Source organism: Paroedura picta, chromosome 6 (assembly GCF_049243985.1).
Source record: "Paroedura picta isolate Pp20150507F chromosome 6, Ppicta_v3.0, whole genome shotgun sequence".
Lineage (NCBI taxonomy): Eukaryota > Metazoa > Chordata > Lepidosauria > Squamata > Gekkonidae > Paroedura > Paroedura picta.
Window position 1 is genome coordinate 32081023 of NC_135374.1, and position 23184 is coordinate 32104206.

The window sequence follows — 23184 nt, forward strand, 5'->3', positions numbered from 1 at the left end:
ACGGAGAAGACAAACGTACAGCACTTTGCACATTACTATTTATCACGCCTGTCAACACAGCAGTGATGTGTAAAAGTGCACCTTTCTCTTTTAAAAAATAACATGGACACTGTAACAGATCTGTTCCACATATTCAAGAATATCAAAATATTTATATCGCGCCTTCGGTACAAATCTCCAAGGCATAAAGCACTTCTTTCAACACAGGTACACAACATGTAGGAAGACTGATACAACTGTGGCTTCCTTCAGCACATATTCATGGTGAGAAAAATATATATTTGCCTGACACATTATGCCACTGGTGATTTGCAACCTCACCTTCAGAAGTTCTCAATTTCAGAGCATTAGACTCAGGTAGAAATAAACACAATAGCAAGTCTACAAGCACTTCATATTGCCATCATATCATGTTACCATCACACAGTCACTGTGGAAAGGTATACCTTCCATAGCAAAGAAACAAAAAAACCCCAAGAGACCTCTTCCAATACAAAGCAGGGTATGAGATACTCCCAAATTTGCCTCCTTTAGAACTACAAAAGTTCTGAATGGCAGAGTTCATTGATTAGCTTCCAGTAAACTCAGTAGCTGATACATTTCATGGAGGATGCTAACAAATCTTTGAAAGTAGTATAAGACCCAACTTAGGAGGCTTCCAGAAACCAGCTTGGATCCAGCAATATGAAAGCAGAAACATAAGTGAACTTAGGGCAATTTTACTTGTGCAAGATCTTATACAAGATATATATTAGAAATTGGCCATGCAAGATCTTGCTCAAACAGAAACATAAGTGGGATACATTAAAGTCTGGCTGAGTACAAACAGCTTCCCTCATCTTGCTCTTGTGTTTCCGCTTGCACAAGAGCTCTAAAGCCAGTGGATATTTTGCTCTGGATCTGACCTACCATTTGAGGTGTGGACAGTACGGTGTCACAAGTTATAAATCAAAGAAGGAGGTACTTCCTGGTTTAGTTGTTCAGCTGTACCACCATGCTGTTCTTGCTAGTTCATGTGATAAAACAAGCAATCAGCCCTGAGACTGGTATCAAGAGCGTGGGTAGGCAATGGTCCAGTTTTTATTCATATTTCTGATTACACACAAATAATCTGGAAATGCTCATATCACATATATTACAAACATTCTTCTTCAGTTCTGTTCTAGCAAATGATTGAAACACAACTGGTATGTTGCCTGTTCTTGCTTTCTTTTTCTGTTGTACACATACAGTGCATGTTAAACATCACACCATACACTACACTGAACTATTTTATATTTATATTCATTAAGTGAATTTCTAGATCACCTTTTGTCACATCTGGTCCCCAAGGTGGTTGGTTCACAATTTAATTTAAAACCCAGTGACATAAATTTCACATCTAAATCCAGGAACACTTGTATGATTTTATTTCTTTCTCCCTTTCATTGTAATCCTATCCTGGAAGTTCTTAGAGAACTAAAATGGCTTTTCAACATGGCTATATCAAGGGACTTATCAGATTAGAGGTCCTGACAGATGCAAAATGAAGAATGGGGGTGGAGGTGGGGATTGTTGTTGTTCCTGAGAAGACAGCTGTAAATTCCCAAAGGTCCCCAAAAATGTCTCTGAACAAGGTTCACTGCCCATTGACACTTTGCAAACGGTTCACCCCAGGTGTTTAGCTTCAGCTAAGAATTACTTTTCTGCCTTAGCTTTTAGAATCTGAGACATAATGTACAAGCAAAGTATTTTTCAGCACTTTAATAAGTATAATGTTACAATAACATTAGAGCAGGTTTCATTAAATGTTAAGACTCTTAGAATTTTAGACACAAGGCAATCTGGTTTCTAAAGCTGCCTTTCTGTTCTCTGGATTAACATATACCATCTTGAGTTCCCCTTACTGGGATTTCGAGCTGTTCACTTTCTTCAGTCACACTACTTTGCTTATGCTAAAACTGACCCACTTCAAATACCTTAACAAATGTGTCATATTTACTAAAGTGCCGACATTTGTTAACAACAACAACAACAACAACTTATTTATTATATTTGTGTACCGCCCTCAGGGCGGTTCACATAAAACAGAACAGAAACAATACAGATAACTTAGATTAACAATAATGAATTATTCCATTATTCCAACGCTCAGGGTGGGTAACAATATAAAAACAAATACAAAATTTAAAATGTATACATTAAAATTTATGCCTCCAACTAAAATCCCAATGGGGGAGGTTGTGGCCAGAGCTGATCTTCCTTCTCTCTTCTTCTTCTAGCAGTGAGGTCAGCCATATATAGATTATTTCTGGCCCGAAGCATAAACCCGGTGGAATACCTCCATTTTAAAGGGACTGTGGAATTGGTTTAGGTTATGCAGGGCCTTAATCTCTCCTGGGAGATCATTCCACCAGGCTGTGGCCAGGGCTAAAAAAGCCCTGGCCCTGGTCGAGGCCAACTTCACTTCTTTCAGGCCAGGGACCCTGAGCAGATGTTGTTCTAAGGATCTCAGTGCTCCTGGGGGAATATAAGGGAATACCTTTGAAATGGTGCTTAAGATTTCAGACACTCTTGAGGGGTGACAAGTTAATAAGAAATATATCAGCAATGCAATTGTTATGCAGTTATTCCAGTATAAGTATGCTCATTTCAATGTTGCTAGACTGGAGTTACCACATAGGATGGCATCATAAATGTGTTTTTATTTTATTTTAATGAGCTGGAGGCATGAAATGGCATGTCACAGACACAGGACCAAAAATACCATGAAGGGCAGAGAGAACTGTCCTGCAATAACTGATTCAATAATAATTTTTTTATTTGACTTTGAACAAGTTTAATTCTTGTTCAAAGGCTGACAAATATTGAGCTTCAACCCTGGGTGAAAAGAAACACACCCAAAAGACTTTGGATGATGGAAAATAACTAGAACTGGTGCTAAAAGAGAAGGGGGAAACCATAAACTGAGTGCAGAAGGAGAACAAGAAGAACAGAAGGAGAGTAGGAAGGATCCACCCATAATGCTTAGACGCAGTTCTGATTTCAAGACCCCATTTCCTTCTTCTTCCAAGTTGCCACTTAGAATGCTATCAAAGGGAAGCAAAGAGGTATCCCCTCCTAACTGCCTTGGCCAGCTGGGAACCCTCTCAACAGGGAACATATTGCATTCTATTCTAATTAGCATTTGTCATCTTGAGCTTCTTGGGAAGCCATTTTTTATGGCTGAAAAGCAAGACAAATTGAAATAAATTCATACAATTTCCTGCTTTTTGACTGATAGAACTCCTTTCAAACCTCTCCATTATCTTAACATTTATTAGCAACACTCTCATGCACAGGTTTTCCTCTGCAACCGCCAAGGAAAGAAATATGATTTATTCACAAATTAAAATTTAGCACCAGTTTACGGGTGACCATTTCTTTTATGTGGATAACACCCTGAGGTAGAAAAGAAAGTGTGTATACCTGTCTATCCCACTGCATGTGAAGAGAGTTTTTCTATTGCCATGAAAGCTGTTCTGTGAATCAGCTTGCAAAGTTGTGCCATTGCAATACTTAGAGCAGGGGTGGCCAAACCGTGGCTCTCCATGCACCACAGTTTCCATGAGTCCATGCCAAGGAGCAGCTGGCAGGGGTTCATGGTAATTGTAGTCCATGGACATCTGGAGAGTCACAGTTTAGCCACCCCACCATAGAGTTTTCAAGGCAAGAAACCTTCCAAGGTGGTTTGCCATCGGCTGCCTCTGTATTGTGACCCTGGTTTTCCTTGGAGGTCTCCCACCCAAATGCTAACCAGGGTAAAACCTGCATAGCTTCTGAGATATGACAAGATCTGGCAAGCCTTGGCTATCTAGGTCAGAACACTGCAATTCTGCTCCTGCTTGAAAAAGGACACCTCTCCTCCCTCCCTTTCTTCTGCCAACAGCTATATAACAATAGCCAATTCATCCCCACCTTTTTTGTTAAAGAAAGAGTGCTGCAGGAATTAATGGCTAGTCACAACTAGTTCTCTAAAGTAGCCTAAGCAGGGATCAGCTCAAGTGTGCCCATCAGCACTCTGCACAAAAGGCAAGTCCCAAGTCCCAAGGCTAAAGTTCACCTGCCAACATATCAAAAATATTGGCAAGGATAATCCCAGGCTGACAGGTGCTTCTGGGTAACAGGAAAAGTGATATGTATACATGACTGTCAAGCTTTCTCATGAAGGCAGAACATCCAAGCTATAATAGTGCCATTCTGCATTCTGCCAGCTTATCGGACCAAATCCACTTCTGAATGTGGACAACATAACTAGTAGTCTCATTATCTAACAACATGAGCTACAACAACTGTCTTCTTGATTATAATTAAACTTGTGACTAAAAATCCTCATGGCAGTAAAACCAGGCCGTGTCCACAAATGGGTCTGACAGTATTCAAGAAATCTACTGATTTCTCCATAGCAGAAGCCTGTCTCCTCTTGCTCGCTGTGACATGGGAATGGACACAGCCCAGGTAAGCTGACCAATAACAGCTTTGCCCAAATGCATTCCTTTTTTTAAACGGAGAGTATGGAGGCCCCAAAGCAAAACTATGCTAAGAGGCAGAGCAAGCACTGCTTTCCCATTCTCCGTTAAATGCAAACCATGCCTTGAGGAATCCCGTCCACCTTTTCAATCCCCTCCTCTGTGAATCCACAAGCAAAACACAGCCCCCATTCTGCTCTGGAATGCACTCTTAGAAACTTAATCTAAGTGCAGAGCTCAGTCCAAATCCCCAAAGGCTGCAACCCAATGGCAGACCCCTCCCATGGAGCCTTGGAGTTCCTGCTCCATTCCACTCTGCTTCTCCTTTCCTAACCCAGCCCAACCTAAACATTTCACTTCTGATTAATATCTTGATGACAAGCCAATAATTCTTGGCTTTGAAACAAAACCAGGCTCTGTTTTGAACAAATGTATCTCCTTCATTTCTTTTCCCAAGGCATATCTCCTTTCTCTATTCTCTCCACACCCTGTAGTGCCCTGAAGAGGGAACCCTCCTGTTTCTAGCTAGGGCAGGTTACAAGGCAGCTCGGTCCAATGACTAATACAGATGATAGCATTTGCCTCCTGGGTTTGCTCTGTCAGAAATGCTTCCCATCAACATGATCAGTATCCCAGTTCAAACACACTGTTTACTCAGTAGAAGGTACAGGCTCATTCAGAAATGCCAGTGTGAGAACAGTGGAGGGTTCCTTCATCAGCAAGGGCAGAACTATTCTGAAAAATAAGTCTAGTGGTCAAACTGATACGTAGCTCTGGTCCAATACAAACCAAAAGATTCAGTCTCAAACAAGAGTTTTAAAGAGTGACATCTCTTACAAATAAAAACTTAAAGTACCAAATAATCTGCCTGGTGCCAGAGATATGCCATATGTGTTTGGTTCTGCTTGCTGATGAACACAGAGACCTGAAGGTTCATGGTTTCAGGGAAAGAAGGAAAGTGACTCACTTGCTAGTGTCACCACGGCTGGAACGCTGGCAACAACACCTTCAGGCATGCGGGCTATGCACTGGTATCGACCCACTGTGTGGTTGTTTAAGGCAGTAATGGTGAGAAGTCTCTGATCGATGTGGATTCCCAGAATTTCATCTGATTCGGGCAGCTCCTTTCCATTCAGCCTCCAGGTAACACTTACGCTCAGAGGTTCAACCACACATCCTAGGCTCACCAAGCCACCACGCTTCTGGACAATAGAAGCAGGCTGTACAGAGACCTGAAGAGATTCACCTGCACAGAAGAACAGTCAAGAAAACTTCATGAGCACTAGCTTACAAAGAAAAGACTATTTACTCAAACTGTACCCACCCTGCTACTCACAATCTAACCACCTTTAAATGTTCGTGTAAAACTGTTTGGGGCAGACATAAGGAAGAGTGAAACCAGACAGTGTGACGGAACTCCTCTTACTGTCATTACGTAGCTTGCTGCTTAGGAGCAAGAGGATGGGAACAGATCTTATTCAAATAAGAGTTGGGATTTGATAACCATCTTCAAGTATTTAAAAGGCCGCCATATCAAGGATGGAGCAGGGTTGTTCTCTCTTGCTCCGGAGGGACAGACCAGAACCAATGGGATGAAATTAATTCAAAAGAAATTCCGTCTAAACGTCTGGAAGAAGTTCCTGACAGTTAGAGTGGTTTCTCAGTGGAATAGGCTTCCTCGGGAGGTGGTGGGTTCTCCATCTTTGGAAATTTTTAAACAGATAGCCATCTGACGGAGAGGATGATTTTGTGAAGGCTTAAGGGGTGGCAGGTTAGAGTGGATGAACGATAGGGCTGTGAGTGTCCTGCATAGTGCAGGGGGTTGGACTAGATGACCCATGAGATCCCTTCCAACTCTATTATTCTATGCTTCTATGTTTCTATGATTCTAACTACCGTGTCTTCATTCTTCATTTAGGATTCTAAATGAGGATATTTGTATAAGATGGATTTGTCATTTCGCTGCTCACCCAGGGGCAACTATTACTCCAGGCAAATAGCAAATTAAATATAATTCCCAACAGGCTAGGGTTCTTAAGACCAATAAGCAAGCCAGGTAACTGAGAACCACAGAATCATAGAGTTGGAAAGGGCCATACAGACCATCTAGTCCAACCCCCTGCTCAGTGCAGGATCAGCCTATAGCATTTCTGACAAGTGTTCTTCCAGCTGCCTCTTGAAGAATGCCAGTGGCTGATTGTTCAAAACTATATTACAGAAGACAAATGATGGTTTGAAACCGTATTACAGGGAAGACAGCTAAGAGGAAGGCAGCTTTTGATGACAGTGATGGGACCCAGCCTCCTTTTAGTTCAATCCCTGGAAAGCAACAGTTATACCAGGACAATATAGTGATACTCACTCACCCAGTTTTACATTGCAATTAGCAAAAACAAAGAGGAAACAAATGGTAGCAATCATCAATGTTTTTTTTCCGGATATCATTGTCATCCCGTACAGAGAAGTCTGGGATGAAATAAATCAAGTGGAGTTCCCATAAGCTGCCCCAGAGGACTCAAATACAGGAATTCGGCTTCTTGGGATCCCTGGTTGACAGAGAGGGAAACAGAAAAAAAAGAGAATGGATTAGTCAGCAAGCAAGAGCATAATCTTTCCAAGCCATATTCCTACAGCCCAGCCACTTGTCTGGAATCATAGAATAGCCCAACTCCCTGCACTATGCAGGACACTCACAACCCTATCGCTCATCCACTCTAACCTACCACCCCCTTAAGCCTTCACAGAATCAGCCTCTCCGTCAGATGGCTATCCAGCCTCTGTTTAAATATTTCCAAAGATGGAGAACCCACCACCTCCCAAGGAAGCATGTTCCACTGCGAAACCACTCTGTCAGAAACTTCTTCTGGATGTTTCATCCCATTGGTTCAGGACAATATGGACTGTTTGTGGCATATGTGGGAATAAAATCCTTAATCTTGCCTTGTCATATACAACCACTTCTTATCTCTTGTCAAATTGAAGTATTTCCCATACCACTTCCAGTTGCACTTCCTACGGGTTTAAATAAACAAATAAGGAAGCCAGAAGGATAACCAGCACACCATAGTCACATTATTACTCTCCCCCTCTCCAGAATTTGCTGTTTCTCTTTCATTTGCAGAAAAACAAATTCAGAGCCCAGTGGCAACTTTAAGACCAACAAAGTTTTATTCAAGGTATATGAGCTTTCTTGTGCATGCACACTTTCTTGGACACAATGTCATATCTGAGGAAGTGTGAGTGCACATGAAAACCCATAGCTTGAATAAAACTTTGTTGATCTTAAAGATGCCACTGGACTCTAAATTTGTTTTCCTGCTTCAGATCAACATGGCTACCCACTTGAATCTATTTGCAGAAAAGGTGACACGTGAACATGGCCCAAGAACAGCTCCTGTTGCTACCCAACACAACTGAAATATTCGAGCAAACAACATGCCATATTAAAAGATTCTTCCTAATGATATTTTCAGGAGATAAAATAAGAACACGTCCCATCAAGTTTAGTTTAACTAGCTTGTTTTGCCAAGTACTGTTACCATTTTTGGCTGTAGTTACAAAAAATATTTTGGTTTAATCACAGAGACAAATGAAGAGATTTCCTTAGCCCTTGGGCTCATTATTCATTACAAAAAATACTAGTAAGAAAGTAAAGGGGAAAAAATCAAGAAAGTAAAATAGTTTTGGGAAGAAAGTACCCTTAAATTAAGCAGAGACAGAAAAGACACATACTAGATACTAATTAGACAATAGATAATTTAACAAAGATTTTCACTGCCAGACAACATCCTAGAGAAAATATATCCCTTTCATGAATGATAACATTCAGCATCTAAAGACTGTATTTTTAAACCACACATATACAAACACAAACATTATTTCATCTTTTGAATAGTAACTTTAAAATGTATTTCAGAATTTAAAGATTTTTACTGGCAGCATTAATACTTACAAAAGAGGAAGATATTGCAAAAATAATAACCACATGAGTTCCAATGAATGTTAAGCTGCTTCATATTCAAGAAATAATCTGTTCTACTTAATATTTCTGGTAAGGCCTAGGAGGAGGAGCTGGTCTCATGGCTTAAGTGCTTGTAACCCGCCACGATCCTTGTGGGAATGGTGGGCTATAAGTTTAATAACAACAACAACAACAACAACAAAAACAACACCCACTCATGGCGGCTATCCCACCCCTGCCTTCTCTTCCAACCAGCTTGCCTGTCCAGTGGCCAGCCAATCGCCTCTCATCCTCCACCCCTGACCACCCGCTCCTCCTCCCACTTCCCTCCGAGACTCAGAGGCTGTAAATTCCTGCTGCATGAGAGCTGCCGTTGCCGTTGAGTTCCCTTCCTGGGGGGCCTCCAGCCTTTCCGGGTCCCGGGGGCAGGGGGAGGCCATCTGCAGAGTTCTTCCACCCCAATCTAGCACCCATTGTATTCCTGAATGCAACAGGTTTTGTCCCCAGTATGTAAATAAATATACACTTTGATATATCAACTAGCTAAGAATTTCCACGTTTATCATCAATCCTGAAAAAGTTGCTATAAACACAGTCTCCAATGGGATGCATCTTTCCAACAGGCAACTATCGTCTATTTTTTTCTCTGAATCTCTTCCAACTACAAGTTGGCATCCTGTGAGCAAACAGTCCTAGAAACATGATGGAAAAGATTATTAACATATTTTTTCCAGAGCCAAGCTCATAAGCAGGACCAGGCAGGAATGCAAGATCCTGCTGGATAACCAGTTCCAGCATCATATTTCATTTTGTGTGAACTTGCACAACTGCTCCAAAAAGTGTTCCCAAGAGCACCATATATAAAACTTTAAAGTAGACACTTAATTTATCAGCAGTACAAGGCTGCAGTCCTTTTGTACCACCTATCCCAGGGGCAACAACAGCTCCTAGATTGCTTGCCCAGGAACAACAGTGACATTGTTTTCATAAATACTTTCTTGTCAGGTTAAAACATCAATTTCCTGTCAGCCTACTGAGGCACTGAAGTCATTTTTCAGCAAATCAAAAGGCTACCTGATTAGCCAAGTATATTATGGAGAAGTGAATCAGAGCCACGGGGTACAAAAAGCAGCAGCAAAGGTTCTGGGTCCCCCATTCAACATGTGACTTGTGTAGGTGGGGGAAAGTTGTGAATATTGCAGGCAGCAAGATGAAGAAAGAGGGAAAAGAAGGTGGAATGAGCTCTCTGATTCGAACGCTGGCAGCAAGAGAGGTGTTGGTTGATTACAGTCTGAAGGTTTTATTGAGGAAATGCAGCCTGCAGCTTCAGACCCCCTGCTGTTTAAATAAGGGCCAGCCCCGGCAATTCTTGTTACTACCACACCATCTGAAATTTATGAGGGGGTCTTTAATGAAAAATAGCCCTCACTTCAGCTGCCGGGCATGAGCATATCCTTTAGCGCACTGAGGAGTTGGAAAAAAGATGAAAAGAAAACTCAAGACAGGGAAGAAGAATTGTCAAACCCAATAGGGTGGTTTCCTGTCTAGGTAAAACTGTAATCCTTCCTGGCTGACCCTTGTAACAGACTATCAGAGGAAAGGTGAGCGCACACAGAAGCTTATACCCAAAATAAAACTTAGTTTTAATGATGCTCCTGGATTCAAACTTTGTTCTGCTGCTTCAGACCACATGGCTACCCACTTGGACTCATAACAGTACAAGGGAGAAGTCTTCTGCAGACAGTGGATTGAAGACCTTATTTCAGCTGTCTCCCCTATGTGAAGTATCCTCATGTAGGAACTATTGCCAGATATCCATATAGAGGACGACTTGGCATTTATACCCTGCTTTTCACTACCAGAGGGAATTTCAATGTGGCTTACAATTGCCTTCCCTTCCTCTCCCCATAACAGACACCCTGTGAGGCAGGTGGAGCTGAGAGAGCCCTGACAGAACTGCTCTGCAAGAATGACTCTAGCAGGACTGTGATGTTCCGGAGTCACCCAGCTGGCTGCATGTGGAGGAGAGGGGAATCAAACCTGGCTCGCCGGATTAGAAGCCATAGCAAGCTGGCTCCAATACTGGTTGCTAATAGGTTATGCTCTATGAAATTCTTAATTAAATGTTTGCATGTCTGTTTATGTGTCTGCAGGAACAGTTAGGTTGCAATTACAACTGCCTGAAACTATATGTGTATTCAGCCCTGATCATTTTTATGTTTGGTGGTGGTGGAAAGTGCCATCAAGTTGCAGTGGACTTATGGCAGCTCTGTAGGGTTTTCATGGCAAGGTATGTTCAGAGGTGGTTTGCTGCATCACAACCCTGGACTTTGCTGGTGCCCCCTCATCCAAATATTAATCACAGCCAACCATGCTTAATTCCAAGACTGGGCTATCCAGGTCAGGGTAAGCTATGTTTAGAAATGGAGAGAGACAGAGTATAGCAGATATGTTGCAAAGGCCAAAGATAACAGCTGCCCTCCCCTGGCCCTGAGAGGTTCAAGCATGAATCACATATATTGGGATGGCACTGAACTGTCGGTAGTTTGGTGCCATCCCAGTACACATGATTAATACTTAAACCTCTCAGTGTAGTTAGTTTCTCCCTTCACAACACCACCCACCCATTTCATGAAATAAAGTGAAGTGTCTGAAACAGCAAAGGTAGTTGGAGCAGATAGGCCTGGTAAAAAGGCAACAGAGATGTCAACAAGGAACATTGTGGTACCAAACAAGAACTAGGCAAACCTGCACTTTGGAAAGTAAAAATGCAAAAGAGCAGAGGAGGGGCAAAGATACTGTGATATCATCTCCCCTACAAAGAATGGGACTGAGGCATGGCAAGGCAGAGTTCTACTTCCCACCATCAAGAGAGCTCTCCTGCTTGGGAACTCCTTGCATACAACAAAGTTTGGCCAACATGGGAGTTAGAATGAAATGTGACTAAGATTGGCCTGGGATCCAAAACTATTTTCAATAAAGCTTTATTTCATTTAAAGGATCCTTGCATGGCTCTCGCTGTTCTCTGCAGGCTACAAGTCTCATGGCCCCAGAGCCCTCCTCTGGGTTCTGATCGTGACCTGAAACAACCCTGCTGGCTCACTGGAAAACTGGATCTAGTCACAGCTGCTGTCATTTTAGAAGAAATTCAAAGTTCAAGACAAAGCATACCTATGACAGTTTCTTTCTTGCCCCCTTATTGTCTTCTGGAAAAGTAGTTGGCCACATAAAGTTGCCACTGCAACTGACCACACAGATGCAGGAGCACAAAAGGAGAACAGTATGAAAGTCTGCGGAGCGGAAGGCTAGGTTTTAATCATGCTGTAAAACAATACAGTATACTTGACTGCATTCTGGCTGGGGCATGAAGTGGTATCCTTTGCAGACTCTAAACTACATTAAACATTTATTATATAGTTAAGTTTTCTCCCCCTCAGCAACAAGCTGCTGGCCCTTTTATGAAAACTCTGACATGGCTGGTCAGCAGGCAAGCTAGAGTCTCAACTGAAATGTCTCCCCAAATAACAGTTAAGTGCCATTGGAAATGTTATCTGCCAGTTACAGTATGCTGGACACTGCTTTAAGGATGGTATGCCCATAATTAGCCATGAGCCTTCTGAGTAAAAATGCCACAAGAAAAAACCCTAGCAAAATCACAGGCCAAGGGTGTAAAGCCATCCATTCATCTTTTCTACTTCAGTGACATTTACGAGGGATCTTGAGGCACCAGGCCCCTTTGCAATGTCAGCCTCATATATGGCACTCACTGGAAGACGGTTTTAAAAGGCAGAAAAAGCACAAAGGTAAAAACGGAGAAATGGGGAGAACTGATTTAAACACCTGATATAATCTTATACCCTATAACCTGATTTTTAGGGCAAATTTATTTGAAAACTTATTGCTTCTTATTTTGCTTTCATGCCTGTAGTTTTCCCAGAGTGGTATAAATATTTACTTTACTACTAAGAGGCCCTGATCTATGTTCATGCATATCTGAGATAAACAGGTCTTGATAAAAACTGGGCTAGAGATCTCTGTAGAGTTTCTTAGCAAATTATTTAAAATTAGCAAAATGCCAGTTGTAAATCAATTACAATGTCTTATATTTGCTATCAGTTTCCAAAAAAGCATTTTTACAGTGCAATCCTAAACAGAGCTAGAACCTCATAAACCACGTCTTTAGGACTGCAGTTAGCCTCACAACAACCCTGTAGAGTAGGTTATACTAAGAAACAATGACTTCTTCTTCAATGCCAAAGCTTGGAGCAGATTATGAATCTGGCCCTGAGTTTCCCTCATAGGTGACCAAGCATCCCGAAAACAGCGGGACGCTCACACTTCTGGAGGAAATGTCCTACATCCTGCCGTCTTCTCCTGAAGTCCCGCACGCCAGCTCCACACAGCTCTTCCCGGCCCCGGCCGTCGCCCATGTGATTGTGAAGGCAAGCGCCGCCCCCAAGCGACGTCCTGTGTCCTGACTCCGCCTTCTTCTCTCAGCAGAATGTCAGAGTATGTGGAAAGGCAAGCTCTAAGCGGGCAGACTCAGTTGAGAGTGAGGCGACCAACCCCTGCGGGCCATGGACGGCTCGGGTCGCAAAGCAAAGGTCCATAGGCAAGGCAAGAGCGAGGTGAGCGGCAGTGAGTCAAATAATAATTTAAAAATTGGCTTTGTCTTATTGTTCCTCCCTGGCTGCCTCATTGTGGCCTGAAGACTCCTCAGGGCTGCTGTTGCTGCATTTCACCCCCACCCCAGCTTCTCTTCCTTGAAGCTAATGCTTTAGATTCAGCGCCTTTTCCCTGCCTTGTGCTACTGGTGTTTTCTTCCGCCATGCCATTTCCCCCTGTTCAATTTATGCTTTTTCTAGAAAATAAAAGCTTGGGGAGTAGCAGCAAGGCAAAGGAGAAGAAAGCCCTGCTGGAGAGGCTCCCCTGCCCTCCGCTCTGGTGTGAGTGGTGACTCCAGAACTCCAGGCCGTGCCTGGAGGGTGGCAACCCCCCAGTATCTCCAAGCTGTGCAGGCCTGAGGTGATTCCAGACCTCCAGGCCATACCTGGAGGTTGGCAGCCCCTGGTCAATGGTACCCCTCTTTCCCAATATTAAAATCTGGTCACCTTACTCATAGGAACCCACCAATCCTCCATAATGGAGAATAGCAGAGAATAGCAGAAAAGTGTTTAAAAGTATGAAACATTAAATATTCCCCTTGTTAACTGTACATTCCCCTTGTTAATTGTTTACTGTAAGGCTTCCTAACAGTATTTATCGCTCCCAGCTTTAAAAGAGAACTTCAGATTCTGTGTTGCTGACATAGGTGAATCAAAATTCTTTTTTAAAAACCTGCTAACTCTGTTCTTAGATGAGTCAATGAAGATACCTCTTGACTGATGAAGAAGAAGAGCTGTTCTTTTATGCTGTTTTTCTATACCTGAAGGAGTCTCAAAGCGGGTTGCAATCGCTTTCCCTTTCCTCTCCCCACAACAGACACCCTGTGAGGTGATGGTTGAGAGAGCCCTGATATTACAGCTCAGTCACAACAGCTTCATCAGTGCTGTGGTGAGCTCAAGGTCATCCAGCTGGCTGCACGTGGGGGAACGGGGAATCAAATCTGGGTCACCAGTTTAGAAGTCCACATTCCTAACAACTATACCAAGCTGAGAGTTAGAGTACATATTTTATTTTCTGGGCTATATTTGGTCCTGGTACATTTCTTTAATATGTGATGCACAAGAAAATCATATAGATAGCTATTACTTCTAGCAGCAAATGATAATTTTTGGTTATTAAATTACAATCTTTTTTAACTTTCTTCAGTGTCTCAAAAGGCTACTAATAAGAAAGATATGGTGACATGTAAATATATCTGAATTGTTTGATTAAGTTAAAAGACTGATTAAGCAACTAAAAATTCTCTAACACCCTTTTGGGGTTCACTGGAAAATAAAAATATATACACAAATTACTTAACAGTTTTTGCTAACAGAGTCAGTTGAGTATGCCACGTTGGTCTGAAGCAGCAGAACCAAGTTTGAGTCCAGTGGCACTGTTAAGACCCACAAAGTTCTATTTAAGGTATAAGCTTTCATGTACCTGAAGCAGGATACTTGTACACAAAAGCTTAGCGGAGCAGATAAAATAAATCGATAAGGGCCCTGAGGGCAGGCCCTGTCCGTGATGAGGAAGGGTGCCCATAGGCCCCTTCCCCGGACTGACAATCGGAGGGCCCAATCAGCAGCCACAAAGCGCCTGCCGATTGGGCCCTCCGATTGTCAGTCCGGTGTGCGGCTCGCAATTGGTCCCTTGACGCCAGAGTGACTAATTGGGAGGCGCAAAGCGCTTCCCAATCCGACCCCCTTCCACCTTGCCCGAATGCGCCCGGCCGCCGCCATTACCTCCTTTGCCTTCCAGGCGGCCGGTTGCTGCATCACCGGCCACCCAGGAAGGGCCAGCTGCCATCCTCCTTGCAGCGCCTCGCGCCACCTCCAGATTGAAAAACGCCCAGGAAGGGCCGGCCGGCGTCGTCCTTGCACCACCTCCAGCCGCGCCTGCCTGAACAATGCCTGGCCCCGGCCCACATGGCCGGGAGCGGCCCACGCCGCCACCCGCCATGGCTGCACACAGCGCCGGCGAAGGCCACGACCCTGCCCCCGCACGCACACGGCCCGCCCGGCCTCAAAGCATCGCGAACATGGAGCCTTGGAGCATCGGGGCCTACGTGAAACGCAAATCAACCGGCCCCTCGCCTGCGCAATCGTGTCCTCCACCACCGCCAAGGTAGGCCACGCCGCGGGATGGGGGGAGCACAGTACGAGCCGCCGCGCATTCATATGTCGCCCCTCACCCACCCTCGCCTCCTGGCCCTGTCCCGCCACACCCCGCAAGACTCCCTGGCCCCGCTAGCACCCGCTGCATTCAGCCTGCAGTGGGCTTATTTACTAGTTAGACTATAATTAGTTTATTTCTGTTCGGAGAGAACATGGCACATGGGAACTTTTGGAAGCTGTGACATTGGAGAACGTAATCTTCTTTAGTATATTCTTACTGCTCGAATAAAGGCTGAATAAATTATGACACATAAATTCTATTTTGCAATCTAGAAAGCAGTCATATACATAAAAGTTGCCCTGTCACAGTTTTGTGTTCGGAGGTCTCCATCTAGTATATTTGCAAGCAATATCTGACGAAGAATTACACCCCTCTTAGTCTAATGAAGTCAACAGGCTTATAAAGGTGCAACTCTGCTTAGGATGCCACTGTTAATATGCTGATTCCAAATCCACTTGATAAACTTTGAGACAATTTGAAATCAAAAGCCACGTTAGTATGTCTTTTTGCTATGCATCCTATGTGCTACTTAGACTTCCCAACAAAACAGCAGAGAGCATCAGACTAAAGAGAATACTCAGATTACTCCTCACACTGTGCCTCCTGCACATTCTGGAAACCACCTCAACTCTGTAAAGGATAAGATCTTGCCAAAGTGGGAAGGAGGAAGGGGGGAAAAACACTTCCTTTCTTCTATATATTGTCCCCCCCCCCACAACCCCACACACTTAATTTTCACTCCTCTCCCCCCTTCAATTCTGTATAAATTCAATTTGACAACCCTGCTAATTGGATAAACGTCGCTCCCTATGCTCCTTTAAAACAGTTCTCTTTTCTTTTCTTGTTTTTGGAGGGTGATTGTGGCTGTTCTTTAACATGAATTCCATCTGCTTTATTTCTCCTCTCTCTATTCAATATCCTTCCTGAATATTTATGAAGTGTTTGCCGCCACCCCCTCCCAACCTTCTCCCTTTCCTATCCCCTTTTACACCTCACCTCCCTCTTTCCCTCCTTTAGCCGTAGGATCCCCACTCCCTCCCATGTTCCCTCTTCCTTCCCAGCCGGGCTCAGCTATTCCCCTTCCCCTATCTCGCATTGCCCTGGACAATAACCGTCCAAATGCAGCCCCCCCCCCACACACCCTGCTTTAGATAAACACAGGCAGTGTCAAGTGTGAGGAGAAGGGGGGAGGGAGTTCAACTGCCAGTCAAGCCTCGGGTCTTCAATGAGGCCTAGAGGCCTATCCTAATCTGCTGCATGCTTTCCATATGGGAGCTGTGTTGCCCTGGGAAACGCTAACAGGCAGAACGGAGCTTAATAGAGTCCATATTCATTGTAATGCAGTGAGATGGCTCGAGGGACTATTGCCCCTTGGGTCTGTTTTCATTCTTCTGTTCCCTCTCTTTCTTTTTTCCCCTCCCTTTTCTTTTTCTTTCCTCTTTTCAAAAGACAAGGTCCCTGGAGAGCTCTAATCTGGAGAGGCTGGGGCTCAGAGAATGGACAGAATTTGGTGTTTGGGGGGGGGGGCACAAAAATGGCTGGGAAGATGAGGAAGTGGAGTGGACAGTAAAGGAGCATCTAATAACCATGCTGTGGGCCAGCTGTCAAGATATCCAAAATGCCTACTCTCAGTAAATACCTGTGCACGGTGGACGGAATCTATTTCATCACAAGAATCATTTGTAAAAGTCAGAGATATTGTAGTGTAGAAGTACTTTGGGAGAGGGTGACCACTTACAGGTTACCAGATGTAAGCATGAACTCACAAGATAAGCAAGTGGTCAGTGATATAAAGTTAAGTGACAATTTTACCAGAACCTATGGTTTCTGATGTGGGTCAGAGATACACTTCTCCACACCAAGCAGGATGTTCTAACTAGTTTGCACATTACAGTGTGGGGTGATTATCACTTGGCCACTAGCCATCTCCATTCAGCTAGAACAGATAAGAAAAGCCAACTAAATGTTGCAGAGGAAAAACGTTAATTTTTTTTGGGGGGGGGGGAAATAGAAGTGGGAAATTATTTGTTTTTAAAGGCAATTTAAAAAATTCATACTACTTCCTGTAAGCAAACCCTTCCATGATTCAATTTCACATTGTAAGGGAAATCTGCAACTACAATCCCCTAACTTGCTTTCTGCCTGAGATAACGTTCTTCATACTTCCATTGTACTCCAGCGCATGTATGAGAAGTGATGAACTAAAAAAAAAGACTTCTATAATGTCATATATTTAATATTCCAAGTTTTACTAAATATTCAACAGCACCTTCATGCCCACCACAACAGAAAAAAATAGAGCACAATCATTCCATAAAGCAGTCAGGGAAATCACTGCCCTGCATTTTCATATTATCTTTCTTTAAAGCATGGTAGTTCTAGGATTATTTTCCAGACCCTGCCAGTAAGTAAAACTGTCGAAAGCAAAACTGTTTTGTCTTCATAGTGAGTTCAAATACTAGCATAACAATGCACAACACTGGCACTGGTAAAATTGCAAGGCCAATTCACCTAACACTGTTTAGCATATTGAAATTTCAGTTACTTCGAACCATTGGAGGCCATCTCACAGCAAAAAATGTCACTTCAGCAAGCTCACAAATAATGTAATGGGTGAGCAGGAAGTGTTGTATCAGTGACCCTTTCTTGCATGCCCAGGGAAATGCCAATCACCACTTTGGGGTCAGGGGGGATGGACAAGGATTCTGATTTTCTTGGAAGGGTGGGATCATCTGGGCAAGGAATTGGGATCACTGTGGGTGGGCAAGTAGTTATGAGTTTCCAGAATTGTGTAGAGGTTTGGACTAGAGAACCCTGGAGGCCTGTCCAACTCCATGATTCTATGCACTAAATACAATGCAAATTACATATACTTGTCAAAGTAGATTGCCAGTTGTCATAAATAATAACAGGAAAATCCCCCAATTATATGTCTTTTGTATGTCACTTTGTCATTTTTTTTTAATTTTTAAAAATAGTTTCAAATTTTATTTATAATCCATTACATCAAAATACATTTAGCCATCTCCAAAATTACATGTTAATAGATTATATTACATTTACAAATAATAACTTCCAACTGTATTTGTTGAAGAATATACATAAAAACATTAATTCTCCTATTCAAAATTTCAATCCATTCTCATTTCCCCTTATAAATTATAAATCATAACCAATAGTCATAAATCCACAACTATACTTTTTTCTAATATATTGTATCCATAAATTACATTTTGTCGTAAAGTCCAGTATTTATCTTCGACATTTGTCAATTTTGCCATCTGAGCGATTTCTAATGTTTTCAACTGCCAACAAATATGGTCATAATGACTTTGTCATAATGACTTATCTCTGCACAGGTAGCCTCAAACCATTTCTTGTTGTTTATCAAACAAAGTTAATTCAAAACAGGATGAATTGCTTCAAAAGAACTATAGCAAATTGATGCCATCAATAAGAAATAAAAGAAATTAACAGGCACATAAACCTAATGAATTCTTTGTACATCCCAAAGTCCACTCCAGACAAAATCCCTGGTACCAAAATCGGACATCAGCATGCCTTTTATGCATCAACCTCTAATATTCACCCATAAAGGAAATCAACTTTGAGAAATACTGTTACCTGGAATGTAGACTTTTCATGCCCCAAACCATTGACTTTTACTGTCCCCACATTTGGAGAGAAACAAGCCAGCTTAGGAAATCACATGGCTTCTTCTATAATCAGCCAAATCCAGGCACACGTATGCTCCACAGATACCCCAAAGGAATAAAGTTTTTGTCTTGTACAGATATTTTGACTCTTGGAGTACATCTTGACCAACTGATGTGGTGTACTAACCAGTAATTGTTTTGCATCATTATGGACCTCTCTCCCTCCTCAGCACATGCCAGAGGAACTTGGGAGGAGAGAAGCTGTATCTTATCCTACGGCATACAATGCTTTTGCAAAAAATAGAGGCAGCATTTATGGCATGTACAGAGAAGGTAGGGTCATTGAACAGCATTTTCTCTCACTTCATCCTGGGTTTGTAGACCAAAAAGAAGGGGCCAAAGATACTTGTGCAGTTTTCCATAGGACTTGGAAGAGAAAAAGAGAAGTTGGTTCTCATATGCTGCTTTTCTCTACCCCAAGGAGGCTCAAAGTGGCTTACAGTCACCTTCCCTTTCCTCTCCACACAACAGACACCCTGTGAGGTGGGTGAGGTTGAGAGAGCCCTGATATCACTGCTCAGGCAGAACAGTTTTATCAGTGCTGTGGTCACCCAGTTGGCTGCATGTGGGGGAGTGCAGAATCGAACCCGGTGTGCCAGATTAGAAGTCCGCACTCCTAACCACTACACGAAACTGGCTCTTTTCTCACTTTGTCCAGGACATTGTGCAGGAAAAGACAATGTCTTACCTTTTCCTCCTGAGTTCTCTGCAATTCATAGAGAACTAGGGGAAAGATGTGTGTCTTAATTTTTTTAAATCAAATTCTAATCTAACTCCACCTCTCTCCCCAAAGGGGACCCACAGTGGCTTACATCCTTCTTCTCTCTCCCATCTTATCCTCACAACAACCTTGTGAAGTAATCTATGCTGAGAGAGTGCGACTTGCCCAAGGCCACCCAGCGAGCTTCTGAATGTCTTCTCCCTGGTATGTATTACAGCAGTGCCTCCTGGATTTTTCTGAAATGCTTCCTGCTCAAGTGAGATGGAAGAAAATCATAACTGGCCTTTTTGGGGGGAAAATGCTTTGTCAAAGAAGCAAATGGAACTTGTCAGTGATGCCATAGTACCCAGAGAGCCCCACGCCTGTCATCACCTTTTCATTCCCTTGAAATGACTTCCCTAGTCATGGTATCTATGCTCCAAACCATGGAAAGATATTAGAGTGGCTGTTCCACAAATTATAACCGTCCTTTGTTCACTTAAACTAAGGAGTTAAAGTAATTAGTACTTGGACAAGACAGATAAATGGAAGACATGTAGGAAATGCACACAAACCTTCCATTCCCAGAAACGTTCTAGTATCCTGACTTATATTGAGTTAGACCACAAACCTGTCACACTGAATAGTGTCTATTCTGATATGCAGAACTCAGTGTCTCAGGAAGAGATCTTTAGTACCACTTACTACCTTGGTGGAGATATCAGGGATGGGCATTGCGTTGCAGTGCTGAGCTACAGCTCTTCCCCAAATACATACAAGGGCAGTGGGTATGCCTGGGTGCATATGCAGAAAGGGAGAGAATTGTGCTTATGGATGATGGCCAATTCTTACTTGTTGGGTTTGATTTACCAGGGACTTGATGTTTGAACAGTAAAAGCATTTGGCTTAGTGTCAACAGACAAATGCAACGGTCCTCTGAATGAGGAACTATAACTTGTTAGCTAAAAGGAACTATATAAATGCAACAAAATGAATGAAGACTGTTATTACACTGCAGTTAGATCTTGATTTTAACATTTAAGCAACACTCATTTCTTCTTTATTAAAATATACACGTCAGATGAAGTACTGCAGATTTTACTCTCAGATGTCTTGATGAGCACATTAATCGTTGGCTACATCAAAACCTACAGAACTTTCTAGGGTTGCCAGCTCTCTCGTATACAATGACATGAGGTTTTTGGAATGGTGACTTGGAAGGATGGAGTTTGGGGACAATATGACATCAATTCCAAATGATGCTCTAGGATCCTAAGAGCAACGTCAATGATGTGATGTCACTTCCAGGTGGAGGGTGGATGGATAGAGATTTGTAGAAATTCCTAGAGCATCACAATCTAGGCCACTCCCACGCCCAATGTTTCTCTCATTCCACAAATTACTATGGGCAGGGGACTGAAAGGAGGGTCAGGAAATTGCCTGCTGCTGCTAGTCAAATGTTAAGCCACAAGAGTCATCGTTGTGTAGTGGTCAGAATGTCAGAACAGGATCTAAGAGTCCCAGATTCAAATTCCCACTCTGCCATGGAAGCCTGCTGGGTGATTTTGGGCCAGTCATACTTTGCAGAGTTGTTATTTACTCAGATGGCAATTCTCAAATCATGCTAATACCAAATATGTAATTCATTTTAATGTTGAAAAGGATCAGAATCAGTGGACTTCCTGATCCAATTTATAGAAATAACATTATCATCAAGAGACAGCGTCTTCAGCATTCAGCCCTGGGGAACATGTATGTGCCATGGAAGCCTGGTTAGAGAAGAAAATTTTAGGTACTTAAGATCTGTCCATGCACTATATCTGGGCACCACATATGAGTTGGAATGGTCATATTCCTCTCTTCCCTATTTAACTTTCTGAATCATGTAGTTTTCCAGTCCAAGCAACACGTAAGGACTTCATCTGGACTTCACCACTCTCTTAAGCTTCATAACCTTTTGGTATATTACCCTTGAATCTCAGTCTGCCTTTTCAGCCTGTCCTGTCATAGAATCATAGAGCTGGAAGGGGCCATACAGCCTGTCTAGTCCAACCCCCTGCTCCATGCAGGATCAGCCTAAAGCATGCCCCTGGAATAGCCGCCTGGTAGGAGTCAAAGGGTTCCTACCCACCTGACTATACAACAAGGCTTCAAAACAGAACAGGAGCAGGCTAAATATGGGCATAAGTTGTTTTAAGGTGAATTTTTAATGGTTTTATATCTTTTATTCTAATGTTTGTTTTATCAAACTTTTTATACCACTTTTGTTCTCCTTGGATCTAAGATATTCTGAAGAAATAGGAAGGTCCAATAGGATCAGGAATCCCAACAATCAGAGGGTATTGCAGTGGAAAAAGACTGAACAAGAGAAGAGGTGGGATATGTAATCTGCTGAACAGTGATCACCCTCAGTATTCCCAAGGATGCCAGCTATGCTCATAGCCCTTCAAATCTCAGTCCCATCCTCAGAAATGCAAGGATGGAGGCTAGGAGGATAAGCCTGTCTCTGACTCTGATGTTATACAACATCAATTAACAACAAATCCTTGACTCTGCAAACATATTTTACAGAGTATGGGGGTGACTTGGAGTGCATGACTGAGATCTGGGTGAATGGGGGGGGGATGGTTGTATTGAAAGCCCCCCTCCCTCTGGTTCTCAATCCTCCATCAGTCTCAGACTTCAGGCTGGGGTGGCAATACTGGTCTGGGAGGCTTACTCCTTCAGGACACTTTTAGCAGCAAATATCCCAGGGATTGAATGTGTTTGCCTCAGATAGAATTTGGACATCTGGTTGGTGTACCATCCTACTAACGCAACAACAGACGGCCTGTTGGACCTCCTAGATGTGGCCGCTGCAGGGCTCTATAGTTTCCCAGGCTATCGGTTCCAGGGGAGTTCAATATCCATGTGGATATGCCTGGCTCTGCGTAAGGCCTAGACCTAGTGTCATCTATGGTGACGCTAGGATACTTGCAGGATGTTGCCTGTCACAACCTGGACCTGATCCTTGTGGCAAGGGTTGATGTGGACCTGGTGGCAGCTAATGTCATACCATGGTCAGAGGCCCAGCTCAGTGTACTCCTTCCGCCTGGGTAGATGGAGGGCGTATTTTGGCCTGCTCACAGAGACTTATGGATCAGGATGGTTTCATCTGGAGAATCTGATGCCTCCTGGTGACTCATTAGATCAACTGGTCAAGGACTGACACAGCAAGACACTGGCCACCATCAATGAGACAGCTCCCCGACACCCATTCTGCCCCTGTCTCAAATGAGCTCCTTGGTAAACTGAAGAGCTATGCTAGAGGAAATGGGAACAGGGATAGTTAGAGTGAATGTGGAGGAAGAACCGCATCAAGGCTTCTAGAACATCTTGTAGGACACTTATGAGAGCCTATGAGATGGTGGTAAAGGTAGCTAAATGGGAGTTTTATGCAACTTCTATCATGTCTGCAAGCTCACACCCGGCACAACCACTGAGGGTAATTCAGTCTCT

The 23184-nt window shown here is 43.1% G+C and overlaps 1 protein-coding gene across 3 annotated transcripts in view; it reads right to left on the reverse strand.

The window, feature by feature from the left end:
• The window catches only part of BOC (BOC cell adhesion associated, oncogene regulated), a 78044-nt gene that overhangs the window by 28121 nt on the left and 26739 nt on the right, over nt 1-23184 (reverse strand). For all 3 annotated transcript variants that reach the window (XM_077341993.1, XM_077341994.1, XM_077341992.1), the window contains 2 exons: nt 6854-7033; nt 5455-5733 (listed from right to left, as the gene is read on the reverse strand). In XM_077341993.1, coding sequence (XP_077198108.1) covers nt 5455-5733; nt 6854-6938 — 364 coding nt within the window. In that variant the 5' untranslated portion in view covers nt 6939-7033. The remainder of the gene's footprint in view (nt 1-5454; nt 5734-6853; nt 7034-23184) is intronic.